This window comes from Parasteatoda tepidariorum, chromosome 9, assembly GCF_982258835.1.
Source record: "Parasteatoda tepidariorum strain Cologne lab strain chromosome 9, Ptep-v5.0, whole genome shotgun sequence".
Taxonomy (NCBI): domain Eukaryota; kingdom Metazoa; phylum Arthropoda; class Arachnida; order Araneae; family Theridiidae; genus Parasteatoda; species Parasteatoda tepidariorum.
This window is the reverse complement of record NC_141763.1, coordinates 28653526-28673998: the sequence shown is the minus strand read 5'-3', so window position 1 is coordinate 28673998 and position 20473 is coordinate 28653526. Positions and strand designations below refer to the sequence as shown.

At 30.7% G+C, this 20473-nt stretch overlaps 3 protein-coding genes across 3 annotated transcripts in view; 2 read left to right on the top strand and 1 right to left on the bottom strand.

The window, feature by feature from the left end:
- The window catches only part of LOC107456476 (uncharacterized), a 32373-nt gene extending 16757 nt beyond the window's left edge, over nt 1–15616 (bottom strand). Inside the window, exons 1-2 of the mRNA XM_016074348.3 lie at nt 14800–15616; nt 8776–8881 (exon numbers count right to left, since the gene is read on the bottom strand). Of these exons, the coding sequence (XP_015929834.1) occupies nt 8776–8881; nt 14800–14935 (242 nt within the window). The 5' untranslated portion in view covers nt 14936–15616. The remainder of the gene's footprint in view (nt 1–8775; nt 8882–14799) is intronic.
- LOC147803446 (uncharacterized) lies at nt 71–3116 on the top strand. Its single transcript, XM_087151152.1, has 2 exons — nt 71–228; nt 1031–3116. The coding sequence occupies exon 2, from the start codon at nt 1032–1034 to the stop codon at nt 3099–3101; it is 2070 nt and encodes a 689-aa protein (XP_087007278.1). The 5' UTR covers nt 71–228; nt 1031; the 3' UTR covers nt 3102–3116.
- LOC147803445 (uncharacterized protein C17orf113-like) lies at nt 9857–12649 on the top strand. The gene is made up of 2 exons (XM_087150454.1): nt 9857–10375; nt 11786–12649. The coding sequence occupies exons 1-2, from the start codon at nt 10016–10018 to the stop codon at nt 12647–12649; spliced, it is 1224 nt and encodes a 407-aa protein (XP_087006580.1). The 5' UTR covers nt 9857–10015.
- Nucleotides 15617–20473: the final 4857 nt, after the last annotated feature.

Sequence of the window (20473 nt, the reverse complement as noted above, 5' to 3'; positions counted from 1 at the left end):
CCTCCCATTTCACAGTCATTAGGGCAATTCCATATAAACAGTGACATGACCATAAAAAAAATTTTTCAATTATTTCTTAATAAATTAAGTGGATAATTAATCTGAACTATTGTAGCAGTTGTGACAACAGCTTATTTTTTGTTAGAGTTTCTTTTTATCAGGATGGCAACACTTTAAAGTCAGCTATTACAAGATTTTGTTCTACACCACTTCAATTTTCAGCAAAAGGTATGTTGATTTTGTTATTTTATAGCCATGAAAGTTTTATTTCTTGATTGTTTCAGATTAATACATTCATAAGCCTTATAAAAATAATAAAATAAATTGTTAGAATCAAAGTAGTTATAACTATTATTCATAAATGATATTAGGGTCTGCTACAAGTAGCATGAGTTACTAAAACATAGTTATGTTATCATTGCAAATCTATTAAACTATCAATTACCCTAAAAATAATTTTTTTTAAAATTTTTTATGTGTTTTAATCAAAAACAAATCTTTAAGAGAAGTAGCATCCAGTTTTGTTATGTTTTTTTGTATAAAACTATTGTAGCATGAGTTACCATGTGGTAACTCATACTATATTTAGGAAGTGAATTAAGATGTTATTTGCATAAATATTATATAAAAATTAAGTTTTATTGCAATAAGTTAATAAGTATGATAAAGATAAGTTTGTTCTTCGCATGTTTATTCCATTCTTAATAAGTTGTTTTTATTATTGTCAACTTTTCCTTGCTTTGCTCCCTATCACAAACAAGTCTAAGTTTAAAACTTTATAAAAGTTATTGAAGGAGGAAATTACTCAAAGATGTTATTGGAAATTAATGGTATTAGTTAAAGTAAAATTCAGACATTTCGATGTTATTGTTGTAAATAATCCATTAAATGTAAAAGGTATAACACATTGTACAATATATCTAAAAAAAATATCTATACACCAAAATTTTAATTTAAGGTAAAAGAATAGTGAAATCCTGCTAAGTTAAGCTCCATAAATTAAAACTTATCATATGTCTCTTTCTTACAGAATGGCCTTAACAGCTGCTGAAAAAATGAGAAAGAGAAGACAAAAACTTAAAGATGAAGGAAATTATGCGAAATATAAGGAGAAACACAGAGAGGCAGCTAAAAAAAGCCGCGATAAAAAGAAAAATGAAATTGATCAAATGACTCCAGTGGAAAGCGAAAAGGTGAGAAGACAACAAAGAAAGAGATCCAGAGAAAGTGTTGCAAAATCAAGATTCAACAAAAAGGAAAGGTCATTTAAATCACAACAATACCCATATAAATCACCTTGTTCATTGGGAAAAGCAGTTGCCCGTGCCAAACGGGCATTACCAAAGTCCCCACGTAAAAAGCAGGCAGTAGTGAAACAGCTTATGAAAAATATTGTCCCGAGTCAAGAACGCAATGTTGTAATACAGAATTATATTGGAAAAAATCCTATGAGCAGTGAAACTCTTCAGATAGTTAAAAACTTTTATATAAGAGATGATATCAGTCGACAAGCTCCAGGAATGAAAGATGTAGTAACAGTAAGAAATAGTGATGGTAAAATAAAAGAACAAATTCGGCATTTGTACAATTCTGTTTTGGAGACATTCTCTTTATTCTGTAATGATCATCCCGATATTAAGATTGGCAAGAGTAAGTTTGCTGTATTACGTCCAAAACACGTATTTTTAAGCAGCAAAATGCCTCATAATGTGTGCTTATGCAAACTTCATGAAAATTTTATTTCTGCTATCGAAAGCTTCAAGAAGTATTGCCCAGAATTCCCAGCTTATTCCTCAGGATTTATGAAAGATTTTCTTTGCGAGAATGCTACTGAAAATTGCTGGCAAACTTCTTGTAATAAATGTGAAAAGTTTTTTGAAAATGGTATTGAATCTTGTTTTGCTACATCTACTTCAAATATGGCTGAATGGAACAAGTGGAAAGATTTTGAAGGTAAGTTAACAAAAGTTGTAGAAGAAGGTAGCCTCGAAGATCTTGGAAAATACATAGTTTCAATGAAAAAAGATTTTTTACTTCATTGTTTCATTAAAAATGAACAAGCTCTAGCATATCAGATGCAGAAAGGAGAGGTAGGCTCCCAAAGCACCGATTTTACCACTGCTTTGCTACAAATTGATTTTGCAGAGAATTACACTTGTGTTGCTCAGGATGAAATACAAAGTTTTCATTGGGTACAGCCGCAAGTGAGTCTGTTTACTATTTCGTCGTGGTATAATGGACAGCATCACCCTGCTGTTATTGTATCCAATGATTTAGATCATTCAAAAAGAAGTATAATTCCATATTTAGATAAAATCTTTGAAGATTTCCCAGAAAGTGTTATTCTGGTCAATATATGGTCGGATGGCCCTTCATCGCAGTTCAAAAATCGTTTTATTGCAGCTGCAATCCCTATATTGGAAAACAAATTTAGAAAAAGAATTATTTGGAATTTCTTTGCAACATCACACGGCAAGGGCCCGGTTGACGGAATAGGTGGGGCTGTGAAACACCAAGTTCGAAATTACGTAAAAGCACGCAAAGGCTCTGTTTTCAATGCCTCCGACTTCAAAGCTGCAGCTGAAAGAACTGGATCGGATATAAAAATAATTGAAATGAAGTGCAATGAAATAGAGGAACGAAATCAAAATTTAAATATGTGTTCAATATTTGAGGAAGCACTGCCATTAGAAAGTATAAAAAAAATGCATTGCATTTATGTGAACCAGGAGAAGGTGACGGGTGCTCTGTTAACCAAAAAAATACGTTCCAGTTTAGCAGAACAAAATTTACCAACTAAACCTCCAAAATTAAGCATTAAACTTGGTACTTACCTACTTATTAAATGTTTAGGTAAGAAGCAAATTTTTAGGTATGCTGCTATTTCACAAGGTGAAGTTGAAGATGACGGAGAAGTAAAGGTAATGTTTTTAAGAAAGAAAAACATGAATAAAAAAATTTTCATTTCAGATGAAAATGACATTTCCTATGTGACATTCGAAAACATCATAAAGATTTTACCAGATGCAGTAATAAAACAGAGTGGGAGCCGTTTCTTCTACGAATTTAAGGATGAAATTGATGTTCTTGAACAACGTTAAATGTTTTAATATTTTTTTTAATTTTCAATAAAATAATGTTTTTTTGAATACTTAATGTTAAATAAATATCAAAATAATATTTTATTTTGTTTCTGTAATCATTTTTAAAAGTTATTCATCTTTAATGTAGCATGAGTTACCAGTACTGTAGCATGAGTTACCTTATACTTGATATATTTTGTCAAATATTTAGTTTTTTTAAACTATTAAAAATAAAACTAGATGCTATTTTGTGATAAGAGTGATACATACAATCCACTCATAAGACTTAAAGTACTTAACATGTAGAATTTTAGCAGAAATACAGGTTTAACTTTTTTTCTCGTAACTGAGTGTCTTTTTTGGTAGCATGAGTTACCAAGCTATTTTAATTAAAATTTCAAAAAGTTAGAGATTCTTAGGATTTTTAATGGTATCATTAAAAAAAACAGAAAAATTGTAATCAACCTAAATTTTGTTGAAAGAAAATAAGTGCAATATTTATTATTGCATCGTATTTGAAAGCTAGATTTCTAAAAATCTGTAGCATGAGTTACTGTGGAATTACCCATTACCATCCTTGCCAAAAAATTGTTTAACCTTAAATTATTTATGTTTGAATATTTAAATATATGTTTTTAAGGTACTTAGATTTAATGGTAATTTCAGTTGAAAACATAATTAGGCTAAAAAACTTTACTTGTCAAAAATAAACAGTAAGCACTCCATAATACAAAAAAATTAGAATACGCTAACCTTTTAAAATTTTATTTAAAAAAAATTTAATCTAGAATGATTTATTTTGGTGTTTTTCTTTAGATTATTGCTAATGTCCGATTAGAAACCTTCAACAAATTTACAAAAACTGTATTTATGGAATTTTTACATCATTTTCAACATAGGATGGTAATGACACTTTCTGACAAATTTACATATTTAAACCTCATTAATGCCAAAATAAATGAAGATGTTTCATGGATTTTAGTATTTTTAGAAAAATACATATATTGTCTTGTTAAAAAATGCCAAACTGCACCCTTTGTGCAAAGTTGAAAAATTAGAAGTGCAAAATCACACCTTCCCAGATAATTGCCCATATGTAGGGGAGATGGGGGATGAATGGGACACTCAGCAATTAAACAATTCTTCAGATTTCTTTTTTCACCAATAGATGGCTTTAGTGTAGCATAAATCAGAACAGAAAGTGCAGGAATATGGCTACTGAATTTTTCTTGTGAAGCTGGAAAGTTTAAGATCAACCTCAAAAGTAAATATTTCATATTTTTTACTCTCTTAATTTTATAAATACTAACCAAAGCCAATAATTTATATTGTGTTTACTTATCTTATATTTTAGTTGTAGAAATATATAATTTATATTATTGTCCTATGAATGAATGTTTTGCAAAATGGCTGCAAACCAAAATGGACAGGTTGGGGATGAATGGGACTGTCCCATTCATCCCCCAATGTAGTAATTACAGGTATAATTTATTTTTCATGTGATTTTTTAATGGTAACTATAATTAAAGAGGCTTTAATATGGAAATTTTTATAATTTTCCTTTAGCTTTTTAAAGAATTAAGTAATAACTACGCTTTTAAACATTCATCATGCAGATAGATTTTGCAAAATAACCAGACAATCAAATTTTATAAGAATTATAATTCTAGAAATGAATTTATTCTCAGAAGTATTCCCTTCACCCTAATTTAATAACCCTATTACTTATAATATAGAAATACTAAGTATATTATTTTTACATATTGTATGGCAAATTAACAAATGTTAAAATCAAAACATTTTATTTTAGTTAATTAAAGCTGTGAGTTAGATTAAATAAAAAAACAATGCTTTTTTAAAGATTTTGTTTTTGAAGAAATATTTATTTTCTGTGTACATACATTCATTTGCCCAATAAACTAAGCAAACTTATTGAACAAGTTTTTGATTTTCCAAGAAACTTTACTATTTTTAGACATATTATGTTCATAAATAACAGAATTCTAGCTCATTGTGCAACTGAGCATAAAAACACTAAATAAAACTAACAGCAGTTATTGGGGGGTAATGCCTGCCGCCTCCACGTGGTGCCCCCTGGATACTCCTCACTAGGTAACTGAATGGCAGGCAAACATCATGATGAGCGAACGAAAAACCTTGGATACGGCATCATCCGTCGCGCCGGTTAACAAGGGATGCGTTCAGGAATCAGGCAGAGGTTCCTGTTCGAAAAGTGTTATACAGTCTCCAGTAGCATATGGTAAGCCCTCGGGCGAGCCCAGTGCTAATACCGCTGCTTTGCAGTCTGCTTCGGATTCTGGTGAGGCGTCCAAAGGTTCAGGCCCTTCCTCTGTAGGAGTCTCTGGTCCCCAGAGGCACTCGGGGGGCAGTATGTCTGGTACCATTGGGCTGTCCAAGAGCCAGAAGAAGAAGTTAAGGAAAATGAGGGCCATTGCGGCGAGTGGAGGAGCTAAGAGACCTAGGTCTTCTGATGCAACACCCTCTCCCAATGGCAATGTATCTGCAACTGGCAATTCCATTCCTCCTGTTTTTATTTTCCCCCGAGTGAAGTATAAGGACTATTTTCTAAGTAATGCTCCGACTGGAAGTCTAGGTTTGGCTACGAAAAGTGGATGGATGACAAAAGGGGTAATTTCCAACTATTTTGCATCATATAAAAGAACACATGAAATCTGATATTGAGAACCCAATTCTGTTATTAATTGATAACCATAATTCCCGTATTTTAATTCAAGCTATTACATATGCAAAGGAAAATGGTATCATATTGCTTTATTTTCAGCCACACTGCTCTCATCAGCTACAACCGTTAGATGTTGCAGTTTATGGTGCGTTTAAAGCGGCATGCAAAGTCGTATTTAATGACTGGTTGCTGAATAATCCTGGTAAAACAGTATCGATCTATAATATTCCTTCATTAGCAGCCAGAGCATATTACAGATCCTTTACGCCAACTAACATAATGTCAGGATTTAAAAAACCTGGCATTTTCCCATTAAACAGACTGGCATTTGGAGAAGAGGATTTTTTTGCAGTTACGTTACTGACCGTGAAAACCGGGGAAGCAATGCAAATGCTGCAGAACATAGTGTGATAAATGAAGATCTCCAAGAAAATGAATTAGAAGATGGTCAAACTGTGCCACTACAACCAACTACTCCTGAATCTGTACGACCACTTCCTAAAGCTGCCCCAAGGAAAAAGAAAAACTTGCTAAGGAAAGGAAAATCAAGAGTGTATACAAGTACACCTGAGAAAATAAGGATCGAAGAAATGGAAAAAAATAAGCTTATTGAAGAAAAAGGCGAAAGAAAAAAAAAGAAAACTTTTTTTCTCTAAGGAGAGCAAAATGACAAAAAAAAAATCTGTCTACCTCTTCTGATTCAGAAAGCTCTGTATCAAGACAAGATCGATCATCAGAGTTTGAAGAAACCATATTAAAACCTATTACAGACACAGATTTAATAGGCATTAATAACTTTGTGTTGGTCCTAAAAAAAATAATGTTTTTCACTATGTTAGAAGAGTTGAAGCGTTATACGGATCAGAGGATTTCGATATACAATTCCTCAGAAAAAAAGAGGGACAAAACAGTTCTTCTAAGCTAAGTGAATCTTTCTTTTACCCTGCTGTAAAAGATGTTTCACAAATTTCCTGACATGAAATTGTAGCCCAACTACCATTGCCGGACATAGCTGGTCGTACACTTCGAACTGCTTCACAAATAACTTTTAATGTTGATTTGTCAAATTATATCGTAAAGTAGAAGAAAAATTTCAAATCTACAATCATTTTCAAATAAATAAAATTTAAAAAATAGCTTTTCAGTATGTTGATTTGTTTCTGAAATATTTTCTTTATCAAGAAAAAATTCAATTAAAAATTATAATCACAGGCTTAACCATTGATAAAAATATGCTTTATTAAGGTTTAGATTTATTAGGGATAGTTCTGTTTAGGTAAAATTGATTTCTTTGTTTTCAAATTCAATATTATAAATTGAATTACATTGCTTGATCAATATTTTAATTTGTCCACACTAGCCCCATAGCTTGAGCCCCATGACATGGGGCTAGTGTGGACAAAAACAACCATTTTTAAAAAATACATTATTAAAGAACTATACTACCAAATGTTTTAATATATCATCTAAAATATGTGCAAAAGTACAAATTAATGTAAAAAAAATACTAGAAGTCTTAAAAAAAGTAATTAGTAATATGTTTTTGCCAAAAATGTAAAAATTGTCCACACTAGCCCCCTTCTCACCTATATATAACCTAAAAAGCTTCCTTTGCCTTAATTCTTTACTGTTTTTTTTTTGCCTATCTTTTGAGGGGAAAGGACACACTGTCTGATGCAGCTAAGGCAGTGAATAGCTAATGTTACTTCGGCTGCATGTTCACCATACAGTGTATGGCAACAACGATCACAACAAGAGGGGGGGTAATCACATCCTTTGTTATATATATTTGTCCTTAAAGCAATGAACGTATCTTTGTTACGAATAGCAGAATGAAGGTTAATGACCCTACATTGTGCTTTAAATAAGGAATTGCAAATTCGACTGCCCTGGGTCTAAGGACACAGTTTCTGGAGTTTAGTAGAATCACAAACTATAGATTCATTCATTTAAACAATAAACTTAACACTCCATCGGGCGCGTTGATCTGACAGATACAGACGTGTCAATATCTCTGCTTTTGTCCCCTGAAACATTTTCTTACGACCTTGACCTTATCAGTATCTGTCCATCTGGCCCCCTGCTACTTTGGAATGCAGTAGTGACCAGTTCGGTGTAGGAGTATTTCCTGTTTCCAAGCTTGTTTGGAATTTTGTATCTGTTAGATACACGCGCCCGATAACGTTTGTCTCGTGAAGCTACATGGAAGTATTGAGATTCCCTGAGCGTTTTTGATTTATCTTTTTCCTACGATGAGTGCTAAACGCTTTTTAGATTTGAAAAATCAGAAAGACCTAGAGCTAGTTCATAGTATTCTATTTAGTGATGGAAATGAGGAATTAAATGCTGAAGAATTTGATGAAAGTGATGCTGACGAAGAAGATATTTTAGAAACACGTGAAGCTGATTGTCATGGCAGTGAAAGTGTTTATAATGACTCAGAACTCGATGATGATGTTAATAATGATTATTTTTATGTAGGAAAGGACAATAATACTTAAATGGGCAAAACAGATCGGAAGAAAAAATTTGACTTAAATTTAGAATCGGATTCAATTATAATAATTGATTTGTCACTTTTATATTATGTATTCTTTGTGCATAACTGTCCTTTTTATAGTTTTTCAACAGTTTAACATGTTTTTTTAAATGTTTTTTGCAGCATTTAACTTTTGTAATAGCGTTTGTGATTAATAAATAAAAATTATTATTGAAAATATTAAAAAATATATAAAAATTAAAAATATATAAAAATTAAAAATATATAAAAATTAAAAATATACATAAAAAACTAATAAAAGGTCCGGGTGTAAAAGCCTGGACCTAAAAAGAGTAAAAATAGGAGATTTAAAGTAATACATATTAACAGAAAACACACAAAACAGAGATGTATCTGACAGATACATCGCGCCCGATGCCGTAAGTTTCGAGACGCGCCCGACGGAGTGTTAAAGAGAAAAAAAATATAAATTCCTATGGTCTCTTTACCTCACAGCCCATGTAGAAATCATTCCAGCTTGAATCATCTGTCTCAAAGATCTTTCTGGTACCCATGTATGGCAGAGATGAGATAATATGACAAACGTTACGCTTCCTAAAGAATAATTAATGATGAGAATTTTTAAAAAAAGGGGGGAAGTATAACATTATGGCAGTTAAGTAAGTTTAAAATATTAAGATCAATCCAAAAGTCAATTAATAACTACTAACCTATCTTGTGTTAATAATTTTATCATAATCACTTTAATCATACATAACAGCTCACTAGTGTTATAAATAATTGAAACGCTAGGAATAGACTCTTTTCTTCATAAACTGAGTTTTTTTCTCGTTACATTTTCTCATCTACAGTTTTGCTCATTTCAAATAAAAAAGCCCAATCGACGTAACCCTTGTGCTACAGACACATACCCTCCAACTGCTACAGAATTTCCATAGTTTCAGAAATCTTCTTTTCAGACGGTAGCAAAATGAATGTCTTAATATTTAAAAAAAATTTATTTTAGCATCATGGAAGACATTTACGCGCTATAGCGCGTAAAATACACAAAAAATTGAAATCGGACGCAAAAAAATGATCGCTACGCGTCCCACGAGACGCGTAAATTTTTGAAGAAAGTTTATACATTTCCCGACTTTTTAATCTTTGATATCGAAACATTTTAATAAAATCGAAAAATTGGGACGCAAAAAATAAATCGGTATGCATCCTCGGTATAAAAAAAAAAAAACCTGTCTCCAGAGTTAGACCAACACATGTTAGACACACAGGTGGGAAACCAGTTCTATGACTCAAAATGTTGACCATTATAGCAGGAAACATCCTACAAGACTTTCCCCCCAAACTTCTTTTCTCTGCTGAAAACAGTGACGTCATCGGAACTGAGGGACGCAGGTGTTATTGAATGGGGGGGGGGAAATGACCGTACCGGATTTAAGTGACCTCGAATGAGCAAGTAGAAAGAAAGAGGTTGAAGGGGTTTATTTTCAAAATATCATAGTACACACGTAGAAGATTAGGGTTGATTGGTTATTTAATACCTACGTCATGCAATCACATTTTTAGTGGCCCCATACCCTTTATTTTCGAAGGAGGTACTTACGCACCGTTATATTAAGCTATATGTTACTTTTAGTTCAGTTAGAGTCAAACATTTTTAATGACCTGACCTACGCATCCAAACTTTTAATTTTGTTTTATAATTAATACATGTGCAATAATTAAACGATGCCTAAAGTACATAACTTTAATATTAGGTGGAAAACTGAATTTAATTGGTTAGTCTACGAAAATGGTAAAATGTTTTGTGATATATGCCGCAAGGCACGAATAAAAAATGCATTCACCACTGGCTGTGAGAATTTTCAACGTAGCGCACTAGTCCGGCATATTGACACATCGGGAAAAGACTCTTCTGCTCATCATTTACGTGCTCTTAATATATTAGAACAGCAACGGTCTTTTAAAGTGTCATCTGAAAAACAAATTGCTAATTGTGTTCAAGATTATTCACAAATGCGAACGGTCTATTGGATGGCTAAAGAAGAAATAGCAGAAGCTAAGTTCCCCGCATTAATTGAATTGCAGGTAAGTTTTTATTTTAATTATTAAAGAATTATAATTTACAAAAATTTTTATGTTTATACAAGTAATTAAATAACAGTTACGCAAGGGCCGTATTATACGGTTTGAGTCGTGACCACGTGTCAAATTTCTTTTTTAAATATTAACTTAAATGGTCATTTTAAGTATAAATTAGAAAAGTGTAATAGGATATATTTTATTTAATGCTATAAATATTAATTATTTTTGTATTTCCGCACCACAGGCCGTGATACGGAATTCAGCTTTCAATTATTCAAATAAGCGCCACTTTTTCTCTTTTAGGGTTTCCTTATAAAAAAAACAGAAAGATAGTTTTCAAAAATAATTAATTATAAAAGAACATAGTTTCACTATTTTGTCTTCTCTGTAATGCGTATTTTTATTAATTTTTGAGTTTTTTTTTGTTCGGTTTATTGATTGGGCCGGTCGTTTACAATAAATAAGAATCGAATTGTGCCATTTTGTCTTTGCTGTAATGCGTATTTGTTTTCTCCCTACGATTTCGCTATAAAACTTTGGATTTTTTTTTTGTGGGATTTTTTAAAAAGGGCAAATCGTTTAGAATAATTAAATAATGGAATTGTGCCATTTTGTCCCCGCTGTAATGCGTATTTATTTTATAGCTACGATTTCTATATAAAACTTTGAGTTTTAATTTTGTGGGATTCGTTTTTACAATAATTAAATAAAGGAATTGCGCCATTTTGTCTTACACGTGATTTGTATTTTCATTCTCGCTAAAATTTCTCTATAAAAACTTTGAATTTTATTTTTGTGGGATTCATTAAAGGGGCCGATCATTTATAATACTTAAATAAGAATGGAATCTCGCCATCTTTTCTTCTCTGTAATGCGTATGATTATTCTAGCTAAGATTTCTCTATAAAAAGTTTGAATTTTAATTTCGTGGGATTTATTGATAGGTTGATGGTTTTACCGTTTTTATCTTCGTTGTAGTGCTTATAGATTCTGTGTAGATTACATCATTTAATGATTGTTTAAATAAAATAATTGATTAAAAAAACTTATAATAGTTTTATTCCTCTAAGAAATGAATTATGTCATTTTATTTTTGTGATTAAAAAAAAGTTGTTTTTTTTAAAAAAAAGTCAATAATTGGTTTGCAACTACTTATGAATTAGATTAAATTTTAATAAATTGACTACAATGAATAAGAAATTTAAAGTTAATTATTTTTTTGTACACTGCAAAATATATAATGCAATTTTAGAATTGTAATTTTTTTATTAATAGAATTTTTTTTTTCACTTACACTTAAAAAAATTTTTTATTATTTTGTTTGTTTTATATTTATTACGACACATGTTTGGATAAAATAATTTTAAAACCCCCCTTTTTTTTAAATATTCATATATATTTTTTTTATTTCAGAAAATGAATGGGGTGAATTTTCAGACTAGTACTTACCAATCTAAACAGTCTATCTCTGATATGACATCAGCATCCGCCCAAGCTATTGAGGAACTTTTGATACAGAAATTTAAACCATCATCTTTTTTCGGAATTATTTGTGATGAGTCGTGTGACGTTTCAAATTTTAAAAAACTTATTGTGTATTTAACTTACATAGATGAAGATGGGTATGGTAAAACCGCGTTTGTGGACATATTAAACATAAATGATGGAAAGGCTGATACAATTGTCAATTCTTTAAAATCTACAATGGAAAAATTAAACATTGATTTAAATAAAATTGTTGGTCTTGGCACTGATGGTGCAGCAGTAATGACTGGCTGTAAAGGAGGTGTTGGTGTGCGATTAAAGACTGCTGGTGCAACGCATTTGCTGCAAATTCACTGTTCTGCTCACAGGGTTTCTTTGGCCTTGTCACAAGCAGCGAAAAATATTAAACAGACTAAAGACCTGGAGAATACTTTGCAGCAACTTTACCATTTTTTCGATGATAGTCCTGTCAGAGAATCTGTGCTACGTCAAATTTTTCAAATAAATGAAATATCGGAAATAAAATTGAAAGAACCCAAAAATGTTCGATGGCTGAGCTTGTATGAAGCGGTGAGCGCTGTAATACAGTGCTTTGGGTCCATTGTAGAGGCACTTGAGCATATCGCCGAAAAAAAGAACGATTTAAACTCTGTAAAAGCAAAAGGTTTGTTGTCAAAAATAAAGAATGCCAATTTCCCATTTGTTTTTTTTACTTGCGATCATACTGGACGTTTTAGAGCCAGTAAAAAAATTAAATGTATTATTTCAGCATCAAAATGTGATTTTCTCTAAGGTGAATGTAATGGTATCCAGTTGTATAAGTGTTTTAGAGAATCTTAAAGGTAATAAGGGGGAGCATGAAAATAATTATATTGAAAATTGTACTAATGATGAAGATGATGTTGTTTATCAGAATATAAAACTTGGAAAGCAAACTTTAAATGAACATTTTAAGTCTAATTTTATATCTGAAGTTGTAGGTAATTTAAAGTTTCGTTTCCCAGCGGAGTCATTAGACGTATTAAAATCACTAGATTCGATGTTAAACCCGTTTAATTATCCAACGAATTCAGAGGAATTACTGAATTATGGGTCAGAAGATATTGATTTATTGATTAGAACATTTGGAGAATTGATTTCTGGTGATAAACTTAAAAATAACTTTCAGTATTTTAAACAGATCGTATTAAACTTTAAATCTATGAGTATGAAAGACTTTCTTAGAATCTTCATTAAACAGTATAGTGATGAATTTCCAGAATTTTCTAAATTAGCAAAGATAGCCTCAGTATTGCCAATTTTATCAGCTGATGCTGAGAGAGGCTTTTCAGCCATGAAAAGAATAAAGACATGTGCTCGAAATAGGATATCTGAAGGAAAACTGAAAACATTAATGATGATTACACTTGAAGGGCCAGATATGTCAAATTCCCAAGATGTAATTATAAGAGCACATAAGATATTTAAGTCTTGTAAAATACGTAGAGGGGGAAGCAGTGTAAATAAGTAGAGAGGGAAGCACACTAATAAAAATATTTTACATAAATTTAGATTTTGTTTTATTTTATTTTTCTATTATATTTCAATATTAGCATATTACAGCATTATAATTGTTATAATTCATGTACTAATAATCTATTAAGTATTTTTCAGAAAGATTATATTTGTTTTAAAATTTATGTAAAGGACCCATTTTTTTTCAAAAGGACCCAGTTTTTTAAAGTCATGGGTCCCAGGGACCCGGGATTTTGAAAGCCTAGTGTCTTCCCTGAGCATAACTTGTCCACTATTACTTATAAAAGTGCAGGCCATATGGCTAGATTCTTAAGTTCTGATAAAAGTTTTATGAGAGATCCATTTGCTTTAAAAATTTCTACTTTGGTTCGCTACCACTAGAAAGAATTATTTTCAAAATCCTCATAAGTTGGAGGGTATGCAGACACGTGGAAAAATACATTAACTTAAAAAAACTTTACCGACAGTGATAGTTATTTCACATTATAAGAGATAATTTAATCTTGAAAAAAAGTTTATCTAAATATGTTAAGAGAAAAAGGTTATTGTTAAATAAATCCATCTTAACGAAAGCAATGGTGACAATCATGATAGTTCATAAACACTATAACCTTTTTAAGTACGAATCAATTTAATTCCTTTCACTGTGAAGCATACTTTTAATAACACTTCAGTAACTTTTCGATAAGAACTTTATGTATGAAGCTTTAAAATAGATAATCAGCAGCTAAATATGTACAAAAGCCAAAATACTCCATCAAACAAAATTAGAAGTACATGGTTATACCTAAAATTTTGCCATATACATGTACTCTACAAAAAACACAATAGCTTTTTTAAATGATTTAAATCTTATTATTTATATTAAACATTTTTACTATTACAAACAGACTACATTAACCAAAACATTTCTTCTTACAGCTTTATATAAGATTTAAATTTTTTTTTTTTGTAGAAACTGATAAAATATGAAATGATAGTTATAAGTCTTTGCTTTAAAAAAATCTACAAAAATACTTGCTACATGTAACATGTTACTCTCGACCACCGGCTATACACTAAATTAAAAAAAATAATGATAAATTCCTTTTGCAAACACTTATTAAAATTATAAACTTGTTGAAAAAATTAAATGTCTAGGTGAAAACACTAGGTGTACTAAAGAATTTTATTCTCACAAATTGGCAATATTAAATTTTTTGTAGATCTGATCCAATTCAAACACTATTTAAAAATATTTAAAAGATCTCAAATTTCAATCACTATTTTTTTTTTTATCACTTTCACGTGGAAGTAAGCCAATGTAGTTTTTATAATCAGATAATTCAATTTAGCAGAGTGGATCAAATCAAATAAAGCAGCTTGCCAGGCTCTTGCAAATTGTAAATGTATTAGCACCAAAAACATTGTATAGATACTCTTATTACCTGTTATATCGTAAAACTTTTCAGTCTTTAGAAAAGAAGAAACAGCGAAAACAGCAAACTGAATAGCGAAATCAACCGCCGCTAGTTCAAGAAGAGGTTGTTGAAAATTGAACATGCTGGAAATTACAGTTCCCATGTAAACATTAGTTTTTCTTTTTCAATACGCCTGAAACCAATCAATCGAAATTTTATCTTCTTGGCACTCCACAATCCGCATCATAAGACTGGAAGTGGATTTTGGCTCTTGTAACTATGACAACAATAGCTGCTTCAGCGATCAGTGAAAAAGGAGCGTCAATAAAATTAGTTAATGTCACATACTTACGCTTTTACCTGACTTACTATGTAAGGAAAAGGGAATTTCGAGTAGTCGGTGGCCCAGCGATATAGATGGGAATGATCATTTTGTTAGCTCAATTTTGGGCGCGTTCCATTGTAGATTGGAATTAAAATCTTCACCCAATAAAGAAAGCAATTTTTTTAAGTGTTATATACTTTATCATATCACAAGGCATGAACACTGAACAAGGAATTATATAAGAAAAAATAATTAAGTTGATAAATTTTGAATGATATATCTGTTAAGACTACATTTTGTTTCACACACTCAAAATTGTATTTCCTTATATCAATACTTTGAAATTTAATATTCGTTGACTTTACATTATTCATTGTGCTAGCTTATTTAAGGAGAAGCTAGCTCCCCTAATAAGATATTCACTCTTTTGTTTACCTTCCATAAGTTTTATTATTATTAATGCTGATGATACATTTTACATTATGGATTTTGTTCAGAAGTTCATTAATAAATTTATCGTAAATTAAGGTAGTTAAAAGTAATTTCATTTATGTTAGAATAATCACATAGAAGAAAAAAGACATACTAAAATTGAAATTTTTTTTCTATTGAATTCATTAATACAAAATAAACAAATGATAAAAATACATAAGATACAAATATGATAAAAAAGTAAACAAATATAATTAAAAAAGAATCATAGTAAAAATAGGGATTTAAATTAAAGAATTTTTTTATGGTCTCTCTTACACGCAAACCTTCATTTCGCAGAGATGTATTTCCCATGGAAAATAGTGGATGCATTGTAATATCAAATTCATCTTCACTTTCCTCTCCTCATCAAAACTTTGGTCATATGCTATATTTTTCTAAACACATAGATTGTGCAAAATGGCACAGGCGTTGATGATTTTACTTGTTGTTGTGGGTTCAAAGTGTAGCATCATGTGTTTAAAAAGACATCGAAATCGCGATTTCAATAACCCATTGGCACCGTTCAACACAGTTTCTAGCTGTTGAATGAACCTTGTTAAAATTCTCTTCAGCACTCTTTGGATTCGGATCATGGTAAGGAATTATAAGCCATGGCTCCAAGGGATAGCCACCATCGCCTGAAAAAAATAATAAACGAGAAATCAAAATATAGAAAGATTTAACTCTCTCTTTGAGGTTAAGATTTTTTAAAAATAAAACACCAGAATCAATAAAATTATTTTAGTTTGGAACTAGTAGAATAATTTATTATCATTATTGCCACAAAATATGTGGTTAGAACTGAAAACCACAGTCCTTCATAGAGTTAACAGTCTTTTTTTTTTTTTTTTTTCAAACACAAGATTGTTGGTTGGTTGGGTTTTATTGGCACAAGAGCCAGAAATGGCTATGCTGCGCCAGGCACTAGACAAGATTGTTACTAGACAAGAAAATTGCCTAGCTAGAAGTATGATTTATGTCAGGAGTATGATTCATAGCTATTTTAGTTTTTAATGAGCATGGTGCGTGCTTGACCAGGGGTCTGTCCAGACATTTTGTGAAAGGTCCTGTTTTTGTAAAATTGTGAAGAAAAAAAACTATTTATAATTTGTGAATTAACTATACATAATAAATTTATAAGCGCTAAGTCACATTCTTTCAACCAGGGTTCTGCTTTTGTGAATAAGTGCAAATAGGGTCCTGTTATTGCAATAATTGCTAAAAACCTTTTCAAGAAGTTTTTAAAATGTACATAGATACAAGATTCTGCTCAACAATTGATGCTACTAAATTAGAGATGCAGCATACAAATATTTGATATTTAGCCTATATTGCTCAACACAGAATATTCATTTCAAACGAATAATGGAGACAAAATCACACTTTTTTAATAATTTCAATTGACATATTTTAAATAACACAATTTAGTTACGTAAAACTTTTAATGTGTTACGCATTAAGTAAACTTAAACAATTCTCAAATTTATAATAATTCAATTAAAAAAATTGCCACAAATTAATTTTTATTTACATAATATTCAATTAATTAATTTTATGAATAAATATAAATTGAACAATTATTTATTGACAAAAAAAAAATATAAAAACATATGATTTAACATTAATAAGAATGCGCACACGATGTTTGTAAAAGTAGAAATATTTTCTCAGAATACTACATTTGGAATTTAAACTTAGGGAAACTTAGTTTGTCTCGAACCGTCTGTTAAAAATAATTCGTTATAAAATGTTATTTTGCTTCTGCAAAATTAATTATAATAATTTACTTACCAAGAAGACAACCACTATTTGCTCCAGTCTCAAACTTTTGCTGCAGAAAATCTCTAATTACAGTTTGCTGCCAGATGAAAGCATCATGGACACTCCCAGGAAATTTGGCATTAATGGACCTAATCAGGAGCTTGTCATCACAAATCTAGAAAAACCTAATACAGTAAAAATGAAATTGATTTATTTTGTAACTATTTAATAAGATGAATACAATATTATAATAATAATAAAACTTATTTTTTTCACTCTTCTAAGAAATGCAATAAATGAAAGAAAAAACTTCTCTATAAAATATAATTCTATATTAAAATTCATTTATAAAATGTTTGAACTATAATGATAGATGATAAATATTAAATTTATTATTATTGCAGCTAAATCATCACTTTCATTTGATATTTTTTGTTAGATAAAATTCTTCAATTTATTATATAATTTTTGTGCAAGCAAGGAAAGGTTATAAGTCATTAAACTGCCACAGTTACTAAGAAAAATCTTTGCAAATGAAAATTCGATACATGCAATCTTATATCATTTGGTACTAATACTATTTTCACCAACCAGTTGAACATTTATTGAAAACTGTTGTTTTCTATCAAAATAACTATTGCTCCTGATGTTGGAGCCATCCTGTATTGGTTGTTTGATTGCAACATGGGTGCAATCAAGAGCACCGATCACACCCGGCATTCCAAATGCGGAATAGCAGCTTCTTTTCAGTGCGTGCTGCTCTATCTCCATCGCAGAAAATCTTACTTCCTCTTTCAAGAGACTTTCACACAATGCCTGGCTCACAGCAGCAAGGCAACGACTGACAGTTACTTGACTGACAGCCAAACAAAAGTCTTTCGCCACTGTTTGCTGGTAACCACCAGCAGCATAAAACCTTAGAGCAATCAATACCTGAAAAGAAATCAGTATTCTAAATTTAGCTAAAAATCAATACTAGGATATTTTTTGATTTTTAAATTTCTCAAACTATACACTATATTTTAAAGATGATAATAAAATGACACATTTTTTTGTAGTTTAATTTAATAAACTTTGAACTTTTTAAATACTTCTCTTTCAACAGTATGCTTTGTTTTCCATAATAGACAACAAAGAACTAAGTTAAATAAATAAATTTTTAAAAATTATATTATCAGGCGAATTCTTAAACAATGTATTATTCTTATATTTTTTGTTTTCCGTATCATTTTCTTGTTTTCTTAGTGTTATTATGTATTGTGTGTGTTTAAGAAAAGCCCAATTTCTTTACCCAATTTGAAAATATTTTACAAAACATGCAAATTTTTGATAGATATTTCAACTTAGAAATAACCATAATGCAACAAAATATACAGATCTTTCTAGAATTTCCATTTCCTAAATTAATCATAGCTTATCATAAATATTTCTTCTACGTTAGAATCAAATTAGAAAATAAAATTTATGAATTTTTAAGCATTACAAATGAAATAAAAAAGATGGACAACATAGTAGCTTGATACACAATTAACCAGTTTGCATTATTTAGATGCAGTTCTGATAAATGAAAAAGTAACATTATAACTTTTATTGGTAATAACTAAAAAAAAGTTGCTGAAAATTGAATAAATCAAGATGCAAATTCTTAGAATTAACAAGCAAAAGAATAATTATGGAACAGTCGTTAGAATAATAACACAATAGTCTGCTTTAGAATTAATAATTTGATAGTTTAGAATAAATTTAATTAATTAAATGTGATACAGGTATTATATTTAAAGAAAAATATAGCTATAATTCAAGAGAAATAATGTTTATTTACTTTAAGGTGTGGTGGTAGACCTTCTTGCGGCAAGAGATGTTTAATCTTTTCAACAACATAAATTGTTGTAGATTTATCTAGCCGAAAGAATCTAATAAATAGGGTATCACTGAAACTAAAGGCATCTTCCCTATCGCAAAAAATTCTGCGGGGAATATTTTCAATCCTTTCTAACTCAGCGATTAATGCTAAACTTAAAAGGGCAGCCATTGTTTCAATTTCGAATAGGATTCACGAGCGATTTGACTGATGAATTCGTAGAAACTAGTGATCGAATACAATTCGTCTGCTATAATTGTGAAATTAGAGATATTCGTTCACTGTAGAAAAATGACGTCACTTTCCTCTTCCTAGCTCGTTCGAAGGCTGCGAGTTTACAGCTCCTGGTTCCACTCCAGTCGTTTCAAAATGAAACGAGTTTTGAACCAGTGCGAAACTGATCGTTTTTTAATTCGAACTGAAATTGGTTAGTGTCGCACGAAGTGCACTAGTTTAAAAGTCGGTGTGCTTGTTGAGATAACAAATTAAAAATGGCCGGCAGTGGTATTGGAGAAATGGATTTTTACCATCAGTGTGGAAATTGCAAGCTTTTCGGCCGAGAAGAGAAAATAAGAGAACATGTCGTCGCTTTGAAACAAAAAGGTGGTAACTCAAAAAAAGCAAGTTTCTCAGGAGAGCGATTTCTAACTTTTCAGGAACTTCCACCGTGGGTTGACTCGAAGCTATGGCGACTATTGCAAAATAGTTTACATTTAAAAAAGCCTGTTTCGTTACATTTTTCAATGAACCAGGCTTGATTCTTGTAGCATTTCTAATTTTGTGGTAATTTCGAAATAAGTTAAGGTATTTTGAGTTGCAACACTTTTCTCTAAAACTTTTATTAAAAGTGGAGAATTATTTCAAAATACAACGATGTTCTTCAAAATATTCTCCCGAATATTACATGTTTCATTTCAAATTTTGACATACAACAGTGTAGGAAAAAAATCGCTCTCCTGAAAAACTTGCTTTTTTGAGTTACCACGGCTTAGTTTCAAAGCGACGTTATCTCCTCTAAGGTTTTGTTGCAACTGGCACACTGCTACACTATTCCCTAAAACCAAGATTGCAAATCGCGCCAATGCGATAACGATTTATCAGCTCTCTAAATTAATTTTATGGAACTATGAAGATAACACGTGTTTCTCTAAAAGGGTACTTTTTTTTACACAAAATGACCCAAATATCTCATCTTTCGATTTTCTTGAGTTACTACGGTTTAGTTTCAAAGCGGCGATGTGAAGAATTGCACTAGAAAAAGTGAATCAATTAATGATTCA

Bases quoted from the DNA above. Each gene is read 5' to 3' on its own strand.
- LOC147803445 (XM_087150454.1), top strand. From the start codon at position 10,016: ATGCCTAAAGTACATAACTTTAATATTAGGTGGAAAACTGAATTTAAT. The intron at 10,376-11,785 runs GTAAGTTTTTAT...TTTTTATTTCAG, and splicing joins CCGCATTAATTGAATTGCAG to AAAATGAATGGGGTGAATTT.
- LOC147803446 (XM_087151152.1), top strand. From the start codon at position 1,032: ATGGCCTTAACAGCTGCTGAAAAAATGAGAAAGAGAAGACAAAAACTT.